At 43.0% G+C, this 21,137-nt stretch overlaps 1 protein-coding gene across 6 annotated transcripts in view; it reads right to left on the minus strand.

The window, feature by feature from the left end:
• Nucleotides 1-21,137, minus strand: part of STIM1 (stromal interaction molecule 1) — a 327,443-nt gene that overhangs the window by 178,071 nt on the left and 128,235 nt on the right. For all 6 annotated transcript variants that reach the window (XM_029601953.1, XM_029601952.1, XM_029601954.1 and 3 more), the window contains exon 3: nt 20,250-20,380. In XM_029601953.1, the coding sequence (XP_029457813.1) occupies nt 20,250-20,380 (131 nt within the window). The remainder of the gene's footprint in view (nt 1-20,249; nt 20,381-21,137) is intronic.

The following is a 21,137-nucleotide window of genomic DNA, read 5'->3' on the forward strand; positions in this document are numbered from 1 at the left end:
GACCTCCTGCTCACTAACATTTCTCTCACCTGGACCTGTAGCTTTCTGCCTGCATCATAAAGATTTTCCCCTCCCTAGTATTGAACTGGGCTCCCATGTATACCAGGAACTGGGATTGATGCAATTGGCTTTTGGTCTCATTCAGAACCCAGCTTGACTCCAGGTGGTCAGCGTAAAATGTTTGCTCTCCTGCCCTGAATTGTCCAGACATGGTGTACTGGTATTCCTTCCTTCCTCATGGCAGCTGTTACCACCATCACCATGTTGGTGAAAGTCTATGGCACTGTGATTAGTCCAAATGGCAAGAACATGAACTGGTAATGGATTCCTAACAGCGAAAAACTCAAAACTTCTGATGCACTTCCCTGATGGGAATGTGTAGATAAGCCTCTGCCACGTTCAAGGAGGTAAGGAATTCCACTTTCCCTACAGTTCCCATTACTGATCTTAGTGTTTCCATCTTGAATCAGGGAACTCTGAAGGCCCTATTTACCTTCTTTAAATCTAATGCTGGATGGAACAGATCCTCCTTATAGAAACATAGAAATGACAGCAGAAGAAGACCAAACGGCCCATCCAGTCTGCCCAGCAAGTTTCGCACTTTTTTTTTCTCATACTTATCTGTTTCTCTTGGCTCTTAGTAACCTTTTGGTTCTATTTCCCTTCCACCCCCACCATTAATGTAGAGAGCATGTTGGAGCTGCATCTAAGTGAAATATCTAGCTTAATTAGTTAGGGGTAGTAACCGCCGCAATAAGCAAGCTACACCCATGCTTATTTGTTTACACAGACTATGTAATTCAGTCCTTGATGGCTGTTGTTTGTATATAGATCCACTTTTCTTCATTCCCCCTGCTGTTGAAGCAGAGAGTTATGCTGGATATGCATTGAAAGTGAAGTATCAGACTTTCTCCCCTGCTGTTGAAGCAGAGATGGATATGTGTGAAGTATCAGTCTTTCTCCCCTGCCGTCCTTCTTGAGGACTAGGAAATAAAGCGAACATCTATGTGTTTCGGGGACTGGGACTATTGCTTCTAGGTCTATCAATCAATTTGGCATTGTTGGATGGCCTCCCTTTTTTTAGGTGACCTGCATGGAGATATTATAAAAATGTCTGATACCAAGGCAGCTAACTTAGTGTATAACCCTGTTGGAATATCTCCAGGACCCATTTGTCCCTGGTTACTTAGGTCCACTCTTTGAAATATTTTAAGTGACTGCCCACTGGAGCGAACAAGGAGCAGCCAGAGGATACATCATCTGGTCCCCTTGAATCCCCCTGCACCAATGTGGGTCTTGTCTCTGAGAAGCCAAAATGTCTGTCTAGTTTGAGGCTTAATCCCTTGTGGGTTGAAGGGGTCCTTATCTTGATCCCTAGAAGGTCTTGTTGGCTCCCTTACTCAATCTTAAGAACATAAGAAGTTGCCATGCTGGGTCAGACCAAGGGTCCATCAATCCCAGCATCCTGTTTCCAACTTTGGCCAATCCAGGCTACAAGTACCTGGCAAGTACCCAAAAACTAAGTAGATCCCATGCTACTGATGCCAGTAAGAGCAGTGGCTATTCCCTAAGTCAACTTGATTAATAGCAGTTCATGGACTTCTCCTCTAAGAACTTATCCAAACCTTTTTTAAACCCAGCTACACTAACTGCACTAACAACATCCCCTGGCAACAAATTTCAGAGTTTAATTGTGTGTTGAGTGAAAAAGAATTTTCTCCAATTCGTTTTAAATGTGCTACTTGCTAACTTAATAGAAGGACTAGGGGGCACTCCATGATCTGAAAGAATAAATAACCAATTCACATCTACTCGTTCAAAACTTCTCATGATTTTAAAGACCTTTATCATATCCCCCTCAGCTGTCTCTTGTCCAAGTTGAACAGCCCTAACCTCTTCAGTCTTTTCTCATAGGGGACCTATTCCATCCCAGTCGCCCTTCTCTGTACTTTCTCCATCGCAACTATATTTTTTTTGAGATGTGGCGACCAGAACTGTAGACAGTATTCAAGGTGTGGTCTCACCAAGCAGCGATACAGAGGCATTATGACATTTTCCATTTTATTAATCATTCCATTCCTAATAATTCTTAACATTGTTTGCTTTTTTTTGAGTGCCGCAACACAATGAGCCGACTATTTCAATGTATTATCCACTATGATGCCTAGATCTTTTTCCTGGGTGGTAGCTCCTAATATGGAACCTAACATCGTGTAACTACAGCAAGGGTTATTTTTCCCTATATGCATCACCTTGCACTTGTCAACATTAAATTTCATCTGCCATTTAGATGCCCAATCTTCCAGTCTTGCAAGGTCCTCCTGTAATGTATCACAATCAGCTTGTGATTTAACTACTCTAAATAATTTTGTATCATCTGCAAATTTGATTACCTCACTCATCCAAATAGTTTATAAATGTATTTAGAAGCACTGATCCAAGTACAGATCCCTGAGGCACTCCACTGTTTACCCTTTTCCCACTGAGAAAATTGACCATTTAATTTTACTCTCTGTTTCCTGTCTTTTAACCAATTTGTAATCCACGAAAGGATATCACCTCCTATCCCATGACTTTTTAGTTTTCTTAGAAGCCTCTCATGAAGGACTTTGTTAAATGCCTTCTGAAAATCCAAATACCCTACATCTACCGGTTCACCTTTATCCACGTTTATTAACCCCTGGTAACTTTTGTGGTTTGGAGGCCCCTAGATCTTTCACCAACTTACCCAGATCTTCTCTGGGCAGGAGCTGAATTTTAAAGGGCAGTCTACTTAGACTTGTCTTAGACAGTCCATCCACTGACCTCTGTCTTAACCACAGCAGTCTCCTTGCCAGTGCAACTGTGGTGACCTGCTTAGCAGAGGTCCTATCTAAATCATATAGGGAATCTGCCAATAAGGCGGAACCAGACTAACTTGGCTGCCTCTTTTGCTTCTACCACATGCATGCGAAACTGCTGTGGCCACTTCACAAGTGCTCTCGTTACATAACTTCTGAACACTGCAGCTGTAACAAGCAGCTAGCAATCTCAAAGGATTACAGACTATTATATAGCCTTGCTGGTCCTTAAGGGCTGCACCCCTTTCACTGGAGTGGAGGGTTTTTCTTGTAACTGAACGTCCATTTCTGACTGTTACAGGAGGCATAACTTACCCATCACCTACCTAGCCCTCAGGGCCAAATTGGGGGCTTCCCATTCCAGAGCAATCATATCCTTGATGGCCGAATGATTAGTTGAATGTCATCGGCCTAAGAACATGCCGTACTGGGTCAGACCAAGGGTCCATCAAGCCCAGCATCCTATTTCCAACAGTGGCCAATCCAGGCCATAAGAACCAGGCAAGTACCCAAAAACTAAGTCTATTCCATGTTATCGTTGCTAGTAATAGCCGTGGCTATTTTCTAAGTCAACTTAATTAATGTCTCATCCATCGATGGTAAAGTAGGTAATGCCTAGACTTGAGAGTAGTTGGCTTAGTGGGAGGAGATATATGTTAAAAAGTGTAGCTGATAATGATGAACCTTGTGGGACTCCAGTTTCCAGTGCTATTGTCTCTGATTTGGAGTTGTTAATGCAAGGGATGCAAGGGACATGTTCTAGAGGTTTTTTCATGTCTTGCTTACAGGCATAAGACATGTGAGAGATTAGATATGAGACTCCCAATTCTTACTTCCTAAATAGCCTTACCACTGTGTCCTTGCTCTCACCTACCTCCTCCCCATTCTCAGTCATTTCCTGAAGGGCCGCCTCCTCTGCGATCTTCTGGGAGGAGAGGAGTGGGTTGGGAAAATCCCTTTGAACCCCACCCTAGGTCTTTTTTTTCTAAACCTCCATTCTGCCTTGGTTTTGGGCTGGCAGAAACGGGGGCTTTTCTTTTGTCCTGCAGTTCTACCTTTTATTTCATTGTAGGCCTTATGCATCAGCAGAATAAATTAAGTTGAAGATTCCAGCTCCTTACCTCCTTCTCCCTGTCCAAGCACCGCTGCCACCTCCCAATTCAAGCTTCCTACTTGAGATGCTGCCCTCCCGAACTTCCTGTTGTGTTGGCTGGTCCTCTTTTTCTATAGATTCCTTTTAGTTCCTGATCTAACTCTGGGTGCCCAACATATGACTGTCTGCTGAAGAGTTCAGGCCATCATACTTGAGACAGAAAGAGCTCGCTACTGAGCTGTGTCCTGCTGCCTCTGTCTGCTCTGGGCAGGTACCGCAGGGGGTGGGGGACTCTGGTGCCGGTCATTCCTCTCCCGCCCTCTTGTCAATACTATTCAGACAGCAGCCAAGCTTGTACAACCCAGTGCCCAAAAGAGTACTAACGAGACAATTTCCCTTCTTTTTTTTGAAAGAACAGCCTCCTGCACAGTCTAGATCCATAGCTTCTCTGTCCCAAGTCTAGCCCACCACCAGCTAGAGGGCAATGTTCTGACATGGTTTTCTTCAAATTTGGTATGTTATACATTGTGGAGTGCCCCACAGGTTGGTTTTGTCAGCCACGCTTTTTACATTTGTACGCGACCTATGTTATTTCTTGGATTCACTTGGCATAGAACTTCGTATGCATGCTGACAATGCTCAGCTTTTCTTTTCCTGTCAGCAGGTATATATCTGTTAACTATTGCTAAAGCCCAAGAGATTATATGCAAGAACCAAATGATGCTGGACCCTAAGACTGGGGTCATATTTTTCCAGAGTTAAAACCTTTATAGCAGAACATAACCTCTCAACATGTTCATTGTTAGCTACATCTATTCCATTTAAAGGTTCTGTACGTAATATTCTTCAAGCCCCAGCTCCAGCAGGTTTTGCGGGGTGGTTATTATAAATTGCATCTTTTGAGGCATGTAAAGTATATTTTTGAACCAAGCGACTTCCGTACCATTCTACAGGCTTATTTTTTTTAACTTGGTTAGATTACTGTAATTTGCTTTATTTTGGTCTACCAAGTTCATCATTAACAGCTCTGCAGGTATTATTGAATTCTGCTGCCTGCCTAATTTCAGGCAGATAGTGGGATGAGCACATTTCACCAGTGTTAAAAGAATTTATTTATTTATTTAAAAGTATTTATATACCATTTTTCACTGATAAGATGTTCCCAACGTTCATCGGTATATAAAATCCTCTAAAGAAAGAAAGAAAAGTAATAAAAAGAAAATAAAGAAAATAAAAATAGAAATAAGTAAATTACAATACATAAATTGGTATATACCTGGTAGGTAACAGTATTAACAAAAAATCTACTAATAACGGAGCTGGGACATAAGTCACTTTATAATCATGGGATGGAGGGGGGGGGATTAGAAGTGGAAAAGAAAATATCAGCCTGCAGGAGGGGGGGATGCTAGGGAGGGGATAAGGTAGTGGAGTGATGTTGACTAATGGAAGTTGAATGATTTAGAAGAATGTTGAATGCTAGTTGAAATAGGTAAGTTTTCAAGGATTTTTTGAATTGTTGTGAGTTAGATAGTAAACGAGGAGGGTTAGGTATAGAATTCCAGAGGGAGGGTCCTGCTACAGAGAAGGCCCTCCCTTCTGGTGATATCTAGTTTAGCCTGTCGCGGTGAAGGAATATCTAATAGATTTTGTGTTAATGATCTTAAATGTCGAGCGGGTTTGTAAATGTGGAGTAGAGAGCAAAGCCATATGGAAGATGAATTATGTATTAAACCATGGATGATAGTGAGAACTTTATATTTTATTCTGTATTTTATAGGTAGCCAATGGAGAGATTGAAGAATGGGGGTAATATGATTTCGAACAGGAGTACCTGATAAAATGCGAGCTGCACTGTTTTGAACAATTTGTAGAGGATGACTTACAGAGTCAGGAAGCCCTAAATAAAGAGCATTGCAATAGTCTAGGCCAGAGAAAATTAGGGATTGAAGAATAGTTCGAAAATCATGATAAAAGAGAAGAGGACAAAGACGTTTTAAGAGATGTAATTTGTAAAATGATTTTTTTATTAAGGAAGAAATGTAGAGATTACTTACCTGATAATCTCGTTTTCCTTAGTGTATGCAGATGGAGTCATTACAAATGGGTATAGTGTGCTCGTGCTCGAGGAAGTGCACCCGCTGCCCCTATGCCGCGCCCGAGCCCTTCTCACTCGGGGGCCAGGTCCCTGCCGCGATCCGGCCACCGGACCGAGGCGCTCACCTCCGAGGGACCACGGAAATCACCTCGGGAAACTCAACTGGGGGAGGGACCCGAGGGTATCACCGCAGGAGTGCGGGGCAAGTCTTCAGATAGGATTTCTTCTAAGAATTTGGAAAAACGCTCAGCGAGCGTAAGGGAGCTCCAAACTGCTTTGGAGACGGAAATTACTGAGTTGCTGCACTTCCTGTGGGGGTATATGTACCCGTGCTGACGTCAGATCTGTCTCCAACTGCTAGCACGAGCACACTATACCCATTTGTAATGAGTCCATCTGCTACACGCTAGGAAATGTGTTGTTTCATTGATAGATCCGTGTTTACGATAACTCCTAAGTTTGTGGCGTATTGTGTTATTGGGATTGATATCCCGTTTATTGTCAGATGTGAGGGTGGGCCTATAGAAGTGTCTGAGATAGATGATAAATGGACGATTTCAGTCTTGGATGGATTCAGTTTCAGGCGGTTATGAGAGAGCCAGGAGTTGATAGTAGATTAAGTAGAAAGAGAGACCATAGATAAAGTATTAGAATTACATTGGTTGCCTGTAAAAGAACGAGCAAGATGTAGTTCTATTTAAGGGACTGAAGCTTAATGGACCTGAATACCTTAAATCTCATCAGACTACTTATATTCCAGGAAGAACTTTGTGGTCCATTCAAAAAAACGTGCTCACAGTACCCTCAATGAAATCTGCTCATCTTATTAGCATGAGATGTTGTACTTTCTTTATCTATGGGCCAGTATGCTGGAATGCTCTTGCCAAGCTACATGACAGATTGATGATATTAAGACATTTCAGCGGCATCTTAAAACTTGGTAGTTATTTCAAGAAGTAAGTGTATCAATGTAATGAGGAACATATTTTAATTATGTTTTGTTTTTTAAATTTTATGCTTTAATTATATTTAGTGCTCCACTTTGCTTAGCATTGTTTATTTATCTTTCACCTCTATGGAAATAAACAGATATTGGAGGACTATCCTACTATCCCAGAATATGTAGTCTTCAGTGATGTTAAAACAGGAAGGAGTTCTTTGCTTCCATCTGCTGGTGCAAGAGGGTAAACCCACTCACACATGGGTGACATCATCGGATGTAGCCCGGCAGGGAACTTTGATCTCAAAGATTCTAGAGCTTTCAGCATGAGGACTCCCATCCTGATTGTCCTAGGAGAAATATCCCTTTGGCAATACATGTACAAACTGTCAAGCCAATAAAGTTTCCTGAATGGGAATCTGGGCGTGCTGGCTCCCCAACGAGAGCCAGATGGGAAGGAGTATGGTAGCTCTATGGTGCCAGTAGAATGGGCAGGGCCAGCATGAAAGTTCTCTCTTGAGAGCCAGAGCGAGGTCACATAAAAGGGTAAAGAATCGCTGCAGGGCACTTCATTCAGGAGAGCCATTCATGACGTTGCAGAGGGCATAGGTTTTGCAAACTTTGACTCCCATGTGCCACATCTCACTTTGGTACTAACCTAGTTTCCTTCTGGGTGCAGTGCCCAGCTTCATTGCCTGACAGACAGCGTGAACGTTTGCACATGAGCAGGAGGTCCCTCCCTTCCTCCCACCCTCAGAAATGTTTTCTCCTGAAGGGAGGAGGCACACAGGTCGCACTAAGGCAGGAGACACAAGTGATCACTACATCTCCTCTGCTCCCGCCATGTGGTGCAGTGCAATATCATCTCCCTGCTAGGAGCCGCTGAGACTCCTCCCAGGACCTGGGCCGGCAGCTGCTGCTCTGTATATTTAGCTCAGTGAGATGGAAAGGAAAGTGATAGCTCTTTTCTGCTTTCCCTAAACAGAACAGGACACCTGCCCCGCCCTCCCCCACCATCCAAGAGAATACACTTTGAGCGCCACTGGAACTGCTCCCAAGGAAGCAAACAGCTGTCTGCACCATGCAACAGGACGTTGGATAAACAGAGAAAGCACTCACACCACAGGGAGGGGAAATGAAAACACGGCCAGAGTTTGTCACAGACAACAAATAACCTCTGTCCATCCTCTTGTGCTTTTAATGTCATATCCCTGTGAGGCCTGCCACATTCACTGCCATCACATAGTTAAGAAATGAGGGTTTCTGGAAGCATCTCTGCAATCTTCCTTCCCTGGTAAAGGAGCTCAGGTTTGAATCCCATTGCTGCCACCGTTTCACGATCTGACTGTGCACATTCGTCAGGATATGATTCATGTACAGCACTGTATAGCTTATTCTATATAAGGATAGTTCTATCACACACAAAGGAAGAAGGAGATTCTCGTTTTATAGTGCACAGACATCACAACTCATTTGGTCACTGTAATCGTGTACGAGTGCTCAAAAGGTCTCCAGTAAGAGTGGCAGCTGGAGTTCATCCTGCCAGAGAAATGCTGGAGAGGGCAGGAGAGAGAGGCTGTGCAGGAAGCAGAATCAGACTGGGCCTGGATGAAAGCAGGAGGAGAGTTCTTGAAATAAAGCATGAATTGCAGGTATTCAATGTTTCCGTGAATCTCATATTCAGAGTTAGCAAAAACAAACCAGGACAAAATGTCACTGTGCAAATTAAATTATTTCCGGATGTTACAGCATCACGACGTGGATAAGATACTTGATGCAGTGAAACCTAACACCCGTCTTTCTGGTCCTTATCCTAGTAAAATCTACCAAGGAGGGTGTGATCAGGCAGGTGATAAAAGCTTCTTTAATTGAAAGCATTTTAACAATCACTTGATCCTAAAAATGTTGACAATTTCAGGGCTGTGTCTAATACTCTTTTTTAAGCAATGCTAAAACTCTGTTACTAGAGCTAACACTCCCTAAGTGCTTCCTTAATATAAAGCCTGTGTTCAGGTACTATAAGGCCCCTTGGCCTGCCTCCACAGATGTTTTCCCGTTTATTCACGGACGTCCTGCTTCCAGAGAATTCGGCCGATAGCACCGTGCTGATGCTTTACTCTGCATAGCTTCCTGCATAGCTGACCGGGCAAGCAGGGGTGCCCGGGGGTTTTCAGTCAGCTCTGGCCAGGCTTGTGTGATTCAGCTGCTAATCTAGTCCAGTCCTGCAGAATTAGTCTCATTTTCCCCTCTCTTTATTTCATGCCATCAGTCTGACATTTATATTTGAAATGGACTTGACAGATTAAAAAAAACAAAAAACAAACCAAACATTCAGCATCACCTCTAAAATTTTGGCAACTCCCAGTAACGGTATATCTTGGTGCTAAAGTTGTTACCATTGAGTGTGAACCAGATGCTTCTGACATCTGGAGACTCGCCTTCAATTTATGAATCGATAGCCAAGCAGCTATCCAGTCAACATTAAAATTTTGAGATTTCATTTGCTGGGTTTAAAAATGCATGGACTATTGTCATATCATTCCTCTTTTCCCAAAAAAACACACACATAACAAGCATACCTCAGGGACACAAATGAGGTTCTCAGCACTTGGCACACTCATACATTCAAAATTAACGGAGAATCAGAGACCAGCATCGTAGGCTAGCTTCTCTGTACTTCGAGATCACTTCTGCATGGCTATGCCTCAAGAGTGCTTTGCTGATCTCGAGTCCTTCTCTGTGCTTTCATACAACTTCAAAACAACACTGCTTCATCGGTGCCTTGGTCTCTTTATAAGTTCAGTCTTTGGGGGTGTTTCCACCACTCACCGGTGCTCGGCACCTCATCAATATTTGTGTGCCTTGAAAATGCCTCACCTATACCTGGGGACTGCATCAGCGCAGAAATTTACGATTACCATGGTACCTTTAGCATCATTCCAAAAAGGAAAACCTCAGAAACAACTTTTTGTTCTCTTATCAACACTCCCAGTATTTACTAGAATAGTTATTATCAATATTGCATGCGCCGCATCATCAAGCCTGGCGACGTGCCTACCCGATATTCAAAAGGAGGCTGTCCGGTCTTTTAATCATCTGCGGTCAAGGTCTTTAAACATGCACATATTATACATATTGTGATGGAATTTCAAAAGATAATATTTCAAAAATAAGAACTCTCATTGAACCAATCACGGAGAACTCAACAATGTGTATTGTTTGAATAAATTTCAATTTTTTAACTCTCTTCAATCTCAGTATATTAAACTCACGTAATGTGGCATCAGCTCGACACCCGGCCGATGTTTCGCAGAACAGCTTAGTCAGGAGCTGCTGCTATTAATCCATTGCCGCCATTTTTAAAGGGATCAGCATTTCGTTCACATACATATTCAGGTTCCTTTTGTCTGTTCAAAATCCTTCTAACAGAACGTCCATAGCATCCTGCCATTCCTTATTTCTTGACGTTGCCACAACAAACTTTTAAAGGATGCTCCACTACATCTAGTGGCCCTCTTGGGATTGCTTCTAATTTAAACAACCTCAGCGTACCCGTATTTTGTAAGCTTTTTAGCTTTAATGCCACCTCCCTGTTTCACGATTTCTTTGCACTTTGTGCCCCACATTAACCTCAAAAATCTTTAATGACTTCACAGTAACATAAGTATTGCTGGCAGAAAAAGACCAACAGATCTGTCCAGTTGGCCCCGCAAGCTTCCCATATCATATCGTAAGACTGGTGAGGTACCCCCCCTAAAGTATCTTTCAGCATTACTGCTCCCACACTTTCTCAAGGCACCTGAAACAGCCTTAGGCCATAAACGGCTCAAGGTTACTTCAATATCTTGAAGCTCGTTTGCCCATACTATAGCAAATCAAATTTCTCTTTTAAGCCGCCTTTTCCAAAAGAGGCTCAGGGTGATGAAATACATCAGTTATAATCAACAATAAAACTTTATAACAAGAAATATAACATGAGTTAATATGGTGCATATTTAAAAAAAAAAAAAAGAAAAAAAAGATAATGAACCAAGCAGCAAGCACTTGAAAGGCAGTCAGATTGGGGAAGATTTGTTGAAAGATGAGTTTTCAGCTTTGACTGGAAGTTTGCCAGATTCATACGGACAGGACTCCCCCACTCCCTTCATGTACCATCCCTCGGTGAGGGCTCTGGTGCATTAAACTGCTAAATGGAAAAATATTTATCCTTTCCACCTATGGACAATTCCATAGAAAGTCAATTATGATGTTGTCATCCATGTAACGATACTTCAAATATACCAAGCTGAGCTGGGGTTACTGCAGCAGCTATAGAGCTCAACTTACTGACTTTTCAGCATTTATAGTACAATAATGGGCCTCTAAAGCAGTTTGTGTTCATTAAATGTCCACGGTTTCTAACATTTGGCAGGTCTGGTCCCAAGAACGTGGCCACTCTGCTGACCAGAGCAGAGCATGCCTGGATCATTTGAATGGGCCTAGGTGTGCGTTGCATCTCAGATTCTGCTGCAGTAACATGACAAATCTTCAAAAGCCACAGTTTTAGCTAGGCCTTGCTCTGCAGGCTGAAGGAACCCTCTAGCCACAGCAGGACAGCCTTCTGAGGTTAGCAAAAGCTGCCACCTGCGTCAATATCTATCTTCTGTAATCATCAGCCCATAGCCATGTTTATATCCGTACTAATACTATATCATTAGGAAGATCCACACTAATAGGGTGAACACACTGATCAGCGTATTGTCAAAGCAGGAACCAACCTCTCTGGAAAACGTCCTGATCCGCCTGAGTAAGACACGCTTTTAGCTGTTTTTGATACTGCACAAGTCAAGACCACAATTTTTCAACCCTCTAAAGGCAGGTTCAGTTTGTCTTGCTTTCTTTTTTAATTCTATGTAGCTTTTGAGCTAGCCCAGAAAAAAAAAAACATAAGAAAATCTGCTCCATAGTGCGACAGTGCTGGTCATAATTACAGGGCTTATATATTACAGCACCCAGCTTCCCTCTGCCAATGGTGCACAGAGAAAGCAAAGCCTATGAAGCATTACAGCTATCACCAATCTGGTTGATTCTGCCGTTCCTGGAAAATAAAGCAAAGGTAAATGGCTGCTGAATTTACTCCATCTGGATAATGCATCACAAAGTCAGTGAGAACCTAGCCTACAACCATGAGACAACTCACATTCCCGTCCAGCAAGTCACCTTTTCTGCTTCATCTTATGCTGAAATTAGTTTAAGGTTGGAGAAAAGAATATTTTGTAAGGAACGGTTAATCCCATACTTATACATAGCTCTGCGCTCCTGGGAAAAGGCAGACTGGTGTGCCATGGACGTGATCCAAAGAGCACAGCCTGTCGAAAACAAACACAGGTGCACATAAGGAAGGCCACAACCCAAGCAGATGTATATTTAGGAATGAAGAGAAGGGAAATCTGCACAGAAGCACAAATTCCCACATGCACTTCATGTAAACTACGGCATGAGAAAGGCTAGAATGTCACACCTCTTACTTGCTGGAAGAGAAGCAAATCAGCTGCTGAATGAAACCTGCATTCAGTCCCAAGCAGGGGCAAGTATCAGGGCATGTCGTACTGGAGGGGGCAAGTGCAGGCCAGATGGGGCGGCTCAGGACTGAATGGGACTCAGTCCTGGAATGACTCACCCAATCCACAAACTGACAGGCAATGTCAGTTATTGACCTTCCCATCTAGCTTAACAAAAGCATGACATGAATCTAGACTGCGTTCCAACTTCAACCGCAGAACTTGGGCCAAACCTGCCCAGTGACATCATGCTGAGCCTGCTTTCTATCTGCAGGAAGGGCAGAGGAGGGATTCTAAGGAGAAAAGTGTGAACAATGCAAGCAAAAATGCAGAAACGCTAAACAAAACAGACCCCACTGCCATAGAGGTTCCACCGAAAGTTGGTAAGGGCACCCACAGCAGTGGTGTAGATGGAACTCGCAAAGCTGAAAGTGATCAAAACGATGGGTCTGGATGGAATATCTCCTTCTATATGAATAGTAATTGGAGAGGTTCTGGCAGGGTCTCTTGATGGATCTGTACAATCAATCACTGAAGCCAGGAGTGATTCCATAGGCCTGAAGGAAGGGAGATGTCATTCTTCAGAAAAGTGAGAATAAGGAGGATGTTAGAAAGTACAGACCAGGTTTTCTTTGAAAAGCCGACAGTCGCTCAGCAGCGCATGGTTCGGAGAGATGTATCTTTAAAGGATACTAATGATGCACTAGAATTAGGGCATCCCGACAGTGAGGTTCCAATAATTAGAAAAGTAGTCCAAATGCCTGTAACTAAAAACTCACCTGAGCTAAAAAATTCTAACTTATCCCTATCAATTAAAAAGCAGAATAAAAATACAATCAAAAAACAAACTTTGAAATGTTTGTATGCTAATGCCAGAAGTCTAAGAAGTAAGATGGGAGAATTAGAATGTATAGCAGTAAATGATGACATAGACTTAATTGGCATCTCAGAGACATGGTGGAAAGAGGATAACCAATGGGACAGTGCTATACCGGGGTACAAATTATATCGCAATGACAGAGAGGAGCAGTCGGGAGGAGGTGTGGCGCTTTATGTCCGGGATGGCATAGAGTCCAACAGGATAAACATCCTGCATGAGACTAAATACAAAATTGAATCTTTATGGGTAGAAATCCCTTGTGTATCAGGGAAGACTACAGTGATAGGGGTATACTACCGTCCACCTGGTCAAGATGGTGAGATGGACAGTGAAATGCTAAGAGAAATTAGGGAAGCCAACCAAATTGGTAGTGCAGTAATAATGGGAGACTTCAATTACCCCAATATAGACTGGGTAAATGTATCATCGGGTCACGCTAGAGAGATAACGTTCCTGGATGGAATAAATGATAGCTTTATGGAGCAAATGGTTCAGGAACCGACGAGAGAGGGAGCAATTTTAGATCTAATTCTCAGTGGAGCACAGGACTTGGTGAGAGAGGTAACGGTGGTGGGGCCGCTTGGCAATAGTGATCATAATATGATCAGATTTGATTTAATGACTGGAAAAGGAACAGTGTGCAAATCCAAAGCTCTCGTGCTAAACTTTCAAAAGGGAAACTTTGATAAAATGAGAAAAATTGTTAGAAAAAAACTGAAAGGAGCAGCTACAAAAGTAAAAAATGTCCAAGAGGCGTGGTCATTGTTAAAAAATACCATTCTAGAAGCACAGTCCAGATGTATTCCACACATTAAGAAAGGTGGAAAGAAGGCAAAACGATTACCGGCATGGTTAAAAGGGGAGGTGAAAGAAGCTATTTTAGCCAAAAGATCTTCATTCAAAAATTGGAAGAAGGATCCAACAGAAGAAAATAGGATAAAGCATAAACATTGGCAAGTTAAATGTAAGACATTGATAAGACAGGCTAAGAGAGAATTTGAAAAGAAGTTGGCTGTAGAGGCAAAAACTCACAGTAAAAACTTTTTTAAATATATCCGAAGCAGAAAGCCTGTGAGGGAGTCAGTTGGACCTTTAGATGATCGAGGGGTTAAAGGGGCACTTAGAGAAGATAAGGCCATCGCGGAAAGATTAAATGATTTCTTTGCTTCGGTGTTTACTGAAGAGGATGTTGGGGAGGTACCCGTAATGGAGAAGGTTTTCATGGGTAATGATTCAGATGGACTGAATCAAATCACGGTGAACCTAGAAGATGTGGTAGGCCTGATTGACAAACTGAAGAGTAGTAAATCACCTGGACCGGATGGTATACACCCCAGAGTTCTGAAGGAACTAAAAAATGAAATTTCAGACCTATTAGTAAAAATTTGTAACTTATCATTAAATTCATCCATTGTACCTGAAGACTGGAGGATAGCAAATGTAACCCCAATATTTAAAAAGGGCTCCAGGGGCGATCCGGGAAACTACAGACCGGTTAGCCTGACTTCAGTGCCAGGAAAAATAGTGGAAAGTGTTCTAAACATCAAAATCACAGAACATATAGAAAGACATGGTTTAATGGAACAAAGTCAGCATGGCTTTACCCAGGGCAAGTCTTGCCTCACAAATCTGCTTCACTTTTTGAAGGAGTTAATAAACATGTGGATAAAGGTGAACCGGTAGATATAGTATACTTGGATTTTCAGAAGGCGTTTGACAAAGTTCCTCATGAGAGGCTTCTAGGAAAAGTAAAAAGTCATGGGATAGGTGGCGATGTCCTTTCGTGGATTGCAAACTGGCTAAAAGACAGGAAACAGAGAGTAGGATTAAATGGGCAATTTTCTCAGTGGAAGGGAGTGGACAGTGGAGTGCCTCAGGGATCTGTATTGGGACCCTTACTGTTCAATATATTTATAAATGATCTGGAAAGAAATACGACGAGTGAGATAATCAAATTTGCAGATGACACAAAATTGTGCAGAGTAGTTAAATCACAAGCAGATTGTGATAAATTGCAGGAAGACCTTGTGAGACTGGAAAATTGGGCATCCAAATGGCAGATGAAATTTAATGTGGAAAAGTGCAAGGTGATGCATATAGGGAAAAATAACCCATGCTATAATTACACGATGTTGGGTTCCATATTAGGTGCTACAACCCAAGAAAGAGATCTAGGTGTCATAGTGGATAACACATTGAAATCGTCGGTTCAGTGTGCTGCGGCAGTCAAAAAAGCAAACAGAATGTTGGGAATTATTAGAAAAGGAATGATGAATAAAACGGAAAATGTCATAATGCCTCTGTATCGCTCCATGGTGAGACCGCACCTTGAATACTGTGTACAATTCTGGTCGCCGCATCTCAAAAAAGATATAATTGCGATGGAGAAGGTACAGAGAAGGGCTACCAAAATGATAAGGGGAATGGAACAACTCCCCTATGAGGAAAGACTAAAGAGATTAGGACTTTTCAGCTTGGAGAAGAGACGACTGAGGGGGGATATGATAGAGGTGTTTAAAATCATGAGAGGTCTAGAACGGGTAGATGTGAATCGGTTATTTACTCTTTCAGATAGTAGAAGGACTAGGGGACACTCCATGAAGTTAGCATGGGGCACATTTAAAACTAATCGGAGAAAGTTCTTTTTTACTCAACGCACAATTAAACTCTGGAATTTGTTGCCAGAGAATGTGGTTCGTGCAGGTAGTATAGCTGTGTTTAAAAAAGGATTGGATAAGTTCTTGGAGGAGAAGTCCATTACCTGCTATTAGGTTCACTTAGAGAATAGCCACTGCCATTAGCAATGGTTACATGGAATAGACTTAGTTTTTGGGTACTTGCCAGGTTCTTATGGCCTGGATTGGCCACTGTTGGAAACAGGATGCTGGGCTTGATGGACCCTTGGTCTGACCCAGTATGGCATTTTCTTATGTTCTTATGTTCTTATGTTCTTATGGAGAACCTTGAATCTAGCTGGATGCAGGAGCCAAGGCAGCCTGGTTTGATCACAGGAAGATCATGTCAATCAAATCTGCTCGATTTCATTGACTGGATGACCATTGGGAAATTGAGCTAGATGTGGTATTCCTGAATTTCAACTTTCTCACATAGGAGGCTCAGCCTAGGGGTGCATTCTAAGGTGGTCCACTGGATTGGTTGAGGGGTAGACAGCAGAGGATGGTGGTAAATGGAGTTCATTCCAAGTAAATAAAGATGATATATGAGTGTATTGCTGAGCAGTTAGAAGGAAAAGGAGAGCCTAGCCCCTTCCCATAGACCTCACTCCAAACCTGCCCTGTGACACGTGTGCCTGTCCTCACTCCCAGCCTGTGATGTGACGCCTGTAGAGCTCATGCTATACCAGAGCTTGTTCTCCCATCCACAGACCGCTTCAAGCCTGCTCTGAAGACCGCTTCAAGCCATGCTAAGCCATTTCTCCACTTCTAGTCTGTGCTGTTATACTATGCTGAGCCCTGGAATACTTATCCATACACCTCTGCAATCTTGTCCCAACTGACCTGTGATCCCCACTCCTACTCCTCTTTAACCTAGGAGTAATCTGGATGTACATGAGATTTTTAAATAAAAAGTTGGGTTTTATAGCGCCGTACATCCAAACAAGAACATAACACTTCACAATTAAATAATTGAGCTCTGGAGTGCAATGTTTGGGTACCAATAAGATAACTGCTTTTAAAAGGCAGAGAAAACATTCCTATTGTTACATCTCTTTAATGGGTTGTATCATTGGCTCAAGTTTGAAAAAAATTAACAGAGGAGGAGAGGGGTATCACAATATAGTAACATACATAATATGATAATTTATTTCACTTTTCAAGAAAAACTGGAGTATAATTTATCAGTCTTTACATGGTAAAAAAAATAGATATGGAAGAAAAATCATTTAGAATCATCATCAGCTGATTGCTTGTACTGCACAGGCTCCCATGAATGATCAAACGTATGACATGAAAGAAATGCAATCACTATATACCAAAATGTGAGACTGACAGCACTGGATAGAACTAACTCTACAGTTAATACGTGCTGGGTAAGCTTTCCACAAATAGTGGCCCTGCAGCACCCCCTGCTATTCCAGACCTATACCCACCTATACCCACACCTCTGCCAATGCACCTCACTCCTTCCCTTACTGAAACACCCTCCCCCCCATGTACCTCACACTCCTGTCCTGCAGCCCATTTTATTTAGGTACCATGACAAGTGTTTACTGAAGAGGATGTTGGGGAGGTACCCGTAACGGAGAAGGTTTTCATGGGTAAAGATTCAGATGGACTGAATCAAATCACGGTGAACCTAGAAGAAGTGGTAGGCCTGATTGACAAACTGAAGAGTAGTAAATCACCTGGACCAGATGGTATACACCCCAGAGTTCTGAAGGAACTAAAAAATGAAATTTCAGACCTATTAGTAAAAATTTGTAACTTATCACTAAAATCATCCATTGTACCTGAAGACTGGAGGATAGCAAATGTAACCCCAATATTTAAAAAGGGCTCCAGGGGTGATCCGGGAAACTACAGACCGGTTAGCCTGACTTCAGTGCCAGGAAAAAAAGTGGAAAGTGTTCTAAACATCAAAATCACAGAACATATAGAAAGACATGGTTTAATGGAACAAAGTCAGCATGGCTTTACCCAAGGCAAGTCTTGCCTCACAAATCTGCTTCACTTTTTTGAAGGAGTTAATAAACATGTGGATAAAGGTGAACCGGTAGATATAGTATACTTGGATTTTCAGAAGGCGTTTGACAAAGTTCCTCATGAGAGGCTTCTAGGAAAAGTAAAAAGTCATGGGATAGGTGGCGATGTCCTTTCGTGGATTGCAAACTGGCTAAAAGACAGGAAACAGAGAGTAGGATTAAATGGACAATTTTCTCAGTGGAAAGGAGTGGACAGTGGAGTGCCTCAGGGATCTGTATTGGGACCCTTACTTTTCAATATATTTATAAATGATCTGGAAAGAATAACGACGAGTGAGATAATCAAATTTGCAGATGACACAAAATTGTTCAGAGTAGTTAAAGCACAAGCAGATTGTGATAAATTGCAGGAAGACCTTGTGAGGCTGGAAAATTGGGCATCCAAATTGTAGATGAAATTTAATGTGGATAAGTGCAAGGTAATGCATATAGGGAAAAATAACCCATGCTATAATTACACAATGTTAGGTTCCATATTAGGTGCTACAACCCAAGAAAGAGATCTAGGTGTCATAGTGGATAACACATTGAAATCGTCGGTTCAGTGTGCTGCGGCAGTCAAAAAAGCAAACAGAATGTTAGGAATTATTAGAAAGGGAATGGTGAATAAAACGGAAAATGTCATAATGCCTCTGTATCGCTCCATGGTGAGACCACACCTTGAATACTGTGTACAGTTCTGGTCGCCGCATCTCAAAAAAGATATAATTGTGATGGAGAAGATACAGAGAAGGGCTACCAAAATGATAAGGGGAATGGAACAGCTTCCCTACAAGGAAAGACTAAAGAGGTTAGGACTTTTCAGCTTGGAGAAGAGACGACTGAGGGGGGATATGATAGAGGTGTTTAAAATCATGAGAGGTCTAGAACGGGTAGATGTGAATCGGTTATTTACTCTTTCGGATAGTAGAAAGACCAGGGGGCACTCCATGAAGTTAGCATGGGGCACATTTAAAACTAATCGGAGAAAGTTCTTTTTTACTCAACGCACAATTAAACTCTGGAATTTGTTACCAGGGGATGTGGTCAGTGCAGTTAGTATAGCTGGGTTTAAAAAAGGATTGGATAAGTTCTTGGAGGAGAAGTCCATTACCTGCTATTAAGTTCACTATGGGGCGGATTTTAAGAGCCCTGCTCACCGGTGAGCCTATTTTACATCGGCCTACCGGCGCGCACAGAGCCCCGGGACTCGCGTAAGTCCCGGGGTTCTCCGAGGGGGGCGTGTCGGGGGCGGGCCCGGTCGTCGCGGCGTTTAGGGGGCGTGCTGGCAGCGTTTTGGGGGCGGGTACAGGGGCGTGGTTATGGCCCCGGGGGCGTGGCCGCGCCCTCCGTACCCGCCCCCAGGTCGCGTCCCGGTGCGCTAGCGGCCCGCTGGCGCGCGGGGATTTACGCCTCCCAGAGGGAGGCGTAAATCCCCCGACAAAGGTAAGGATGGGCTTTAGACAGGGCCGGGCGGGTGGGTTAGGTAGGGGAAGGGAGGGGAAGGTGAGGGGAGGGCAAAAGAAAGTTCCCTCCGAGGCCGCTCCGATTTCGGAGCGGCCTCGGAGGGAACGGAGGTAGCTGCGCGGCTCGGCGCGCGCCGGCTATACAGAATCCATAGCCTTGCGCGCGCCGATCCCGGATTTTAGCGGATACGCGCAGCTCCGCGCATATCTACTAAAATCCAGCGTACTTTTGCTTGCGCCTGATGCGCCAGCAAAAGTAGGCCAAATCGCGCGGTTTGAAAATCTACCCCTTAGAGTATAGCCACTGCCATTAGCAACAGTAACATGGAATAGACTTAGTTTTTGGGTACTTGCCAGGTTCTTATGACCTGGATTGGCCTCTGTTGGAAACAGGATGCTGGGCTTGATGGACCCTTGGTCTGACCCAGTATGGCATTTTCTTATGTTCTTATGTTCTTATGCAACCTTCTCAAAGCATACCGAGAACTGTGGCTCACTCAGTGCCCTGGAAGAACCCACATTACAGATCTCTCAGTCTATAATCTGTGGGTCTATACGCATCTGTCTATTGCCCCTGGATCTCTCACCTTTGGGCAATTCCTATCTCAAATGGGTCCTGGCTTCTGAGGAAAGAGGAGCTTTCTACAGTGTGAAAAGGGTGGGAAGGCCGCCTCCTCTCTGTGTGCTCACCTCATCACTCTCTTCCACATCCACATCACCATTAGCGTCATCATCCATCTGCTTGTGTATGTTCAGCACAGCCTCGAAGCTCAGCACCTCGTCTTCTTTGTCACACAAGGGTTCATCAATCTTGCAAAACTCTGGAGGAATAAAAACAAGAAAAGCAACCATAAGTACTAAATGTAAGGCACCCACAGCAACATCCTGACACTCGCAGGCATTCGCAGCAACATCTCAACGCTTACGCAGAACTCAAGGTAACACCCCAATACCTCTCCTCGCTGCATATGACGTGCAGATGTCAGAAGGCACAAGGAGGTAGCTTGGCTCATCCACTGGAGCCTGCTGCAGCAGAAAAACACTGGGATCACGGCCCTAACAGAACTGAACGAAGAAGGTATGATCACCTGGGAAATTCCTATTCCAACCAATAGGAAAACTGGATACTGTGGTTACTGTGTTCCTCGCTTAGGATGGTAACTTGCTTTGATAAGTGGGTTACAAGAAATTTTAAATAAAAAAGAGAAAACCGTAAGAACAGCAGGGCTAACAGAAGTGTCAGTACCCAGAGACTATTCTGTAGATCGTATGGAGAAAGCAAATATCCTCAAGTAGGAAGAGATACAGCGACCAAGAAAATGTGGCAGAAAGATTCAGATATAGACCGAATCATACTGGGCGCCACTGACCTGATTGATGCGCTGGAAATTGGCTTTACAAACTGGGTGGTTTACAATGAGGTTAAAAAGAATTACATAATATGGTTAAATCATATTTAAAACAATGTACAAATCTATTAATCAAAAAAGTTCAAGAGCTGGGTTCCATAAATTTTTTAGCTATTATCCTGTGTGTGGGGCTGAAATGCAAGTCCAAATAACCAAGTTTTCGGGGGGG

This window comes from Rhinatrema bivittatum, chromosome 5 (assembly GCF_901001135.1).
Source record: "Rhinatrema bivittatum chromosome 5, aRhiBiv1.1, whole genome shotgun sequence".
NCBI lineage: Eukaryota > Metazoa > Chordata > Amphibia > Gymnophiona > Rhinatrematidae > Rhinatrema > Rhinatrema bivittatum.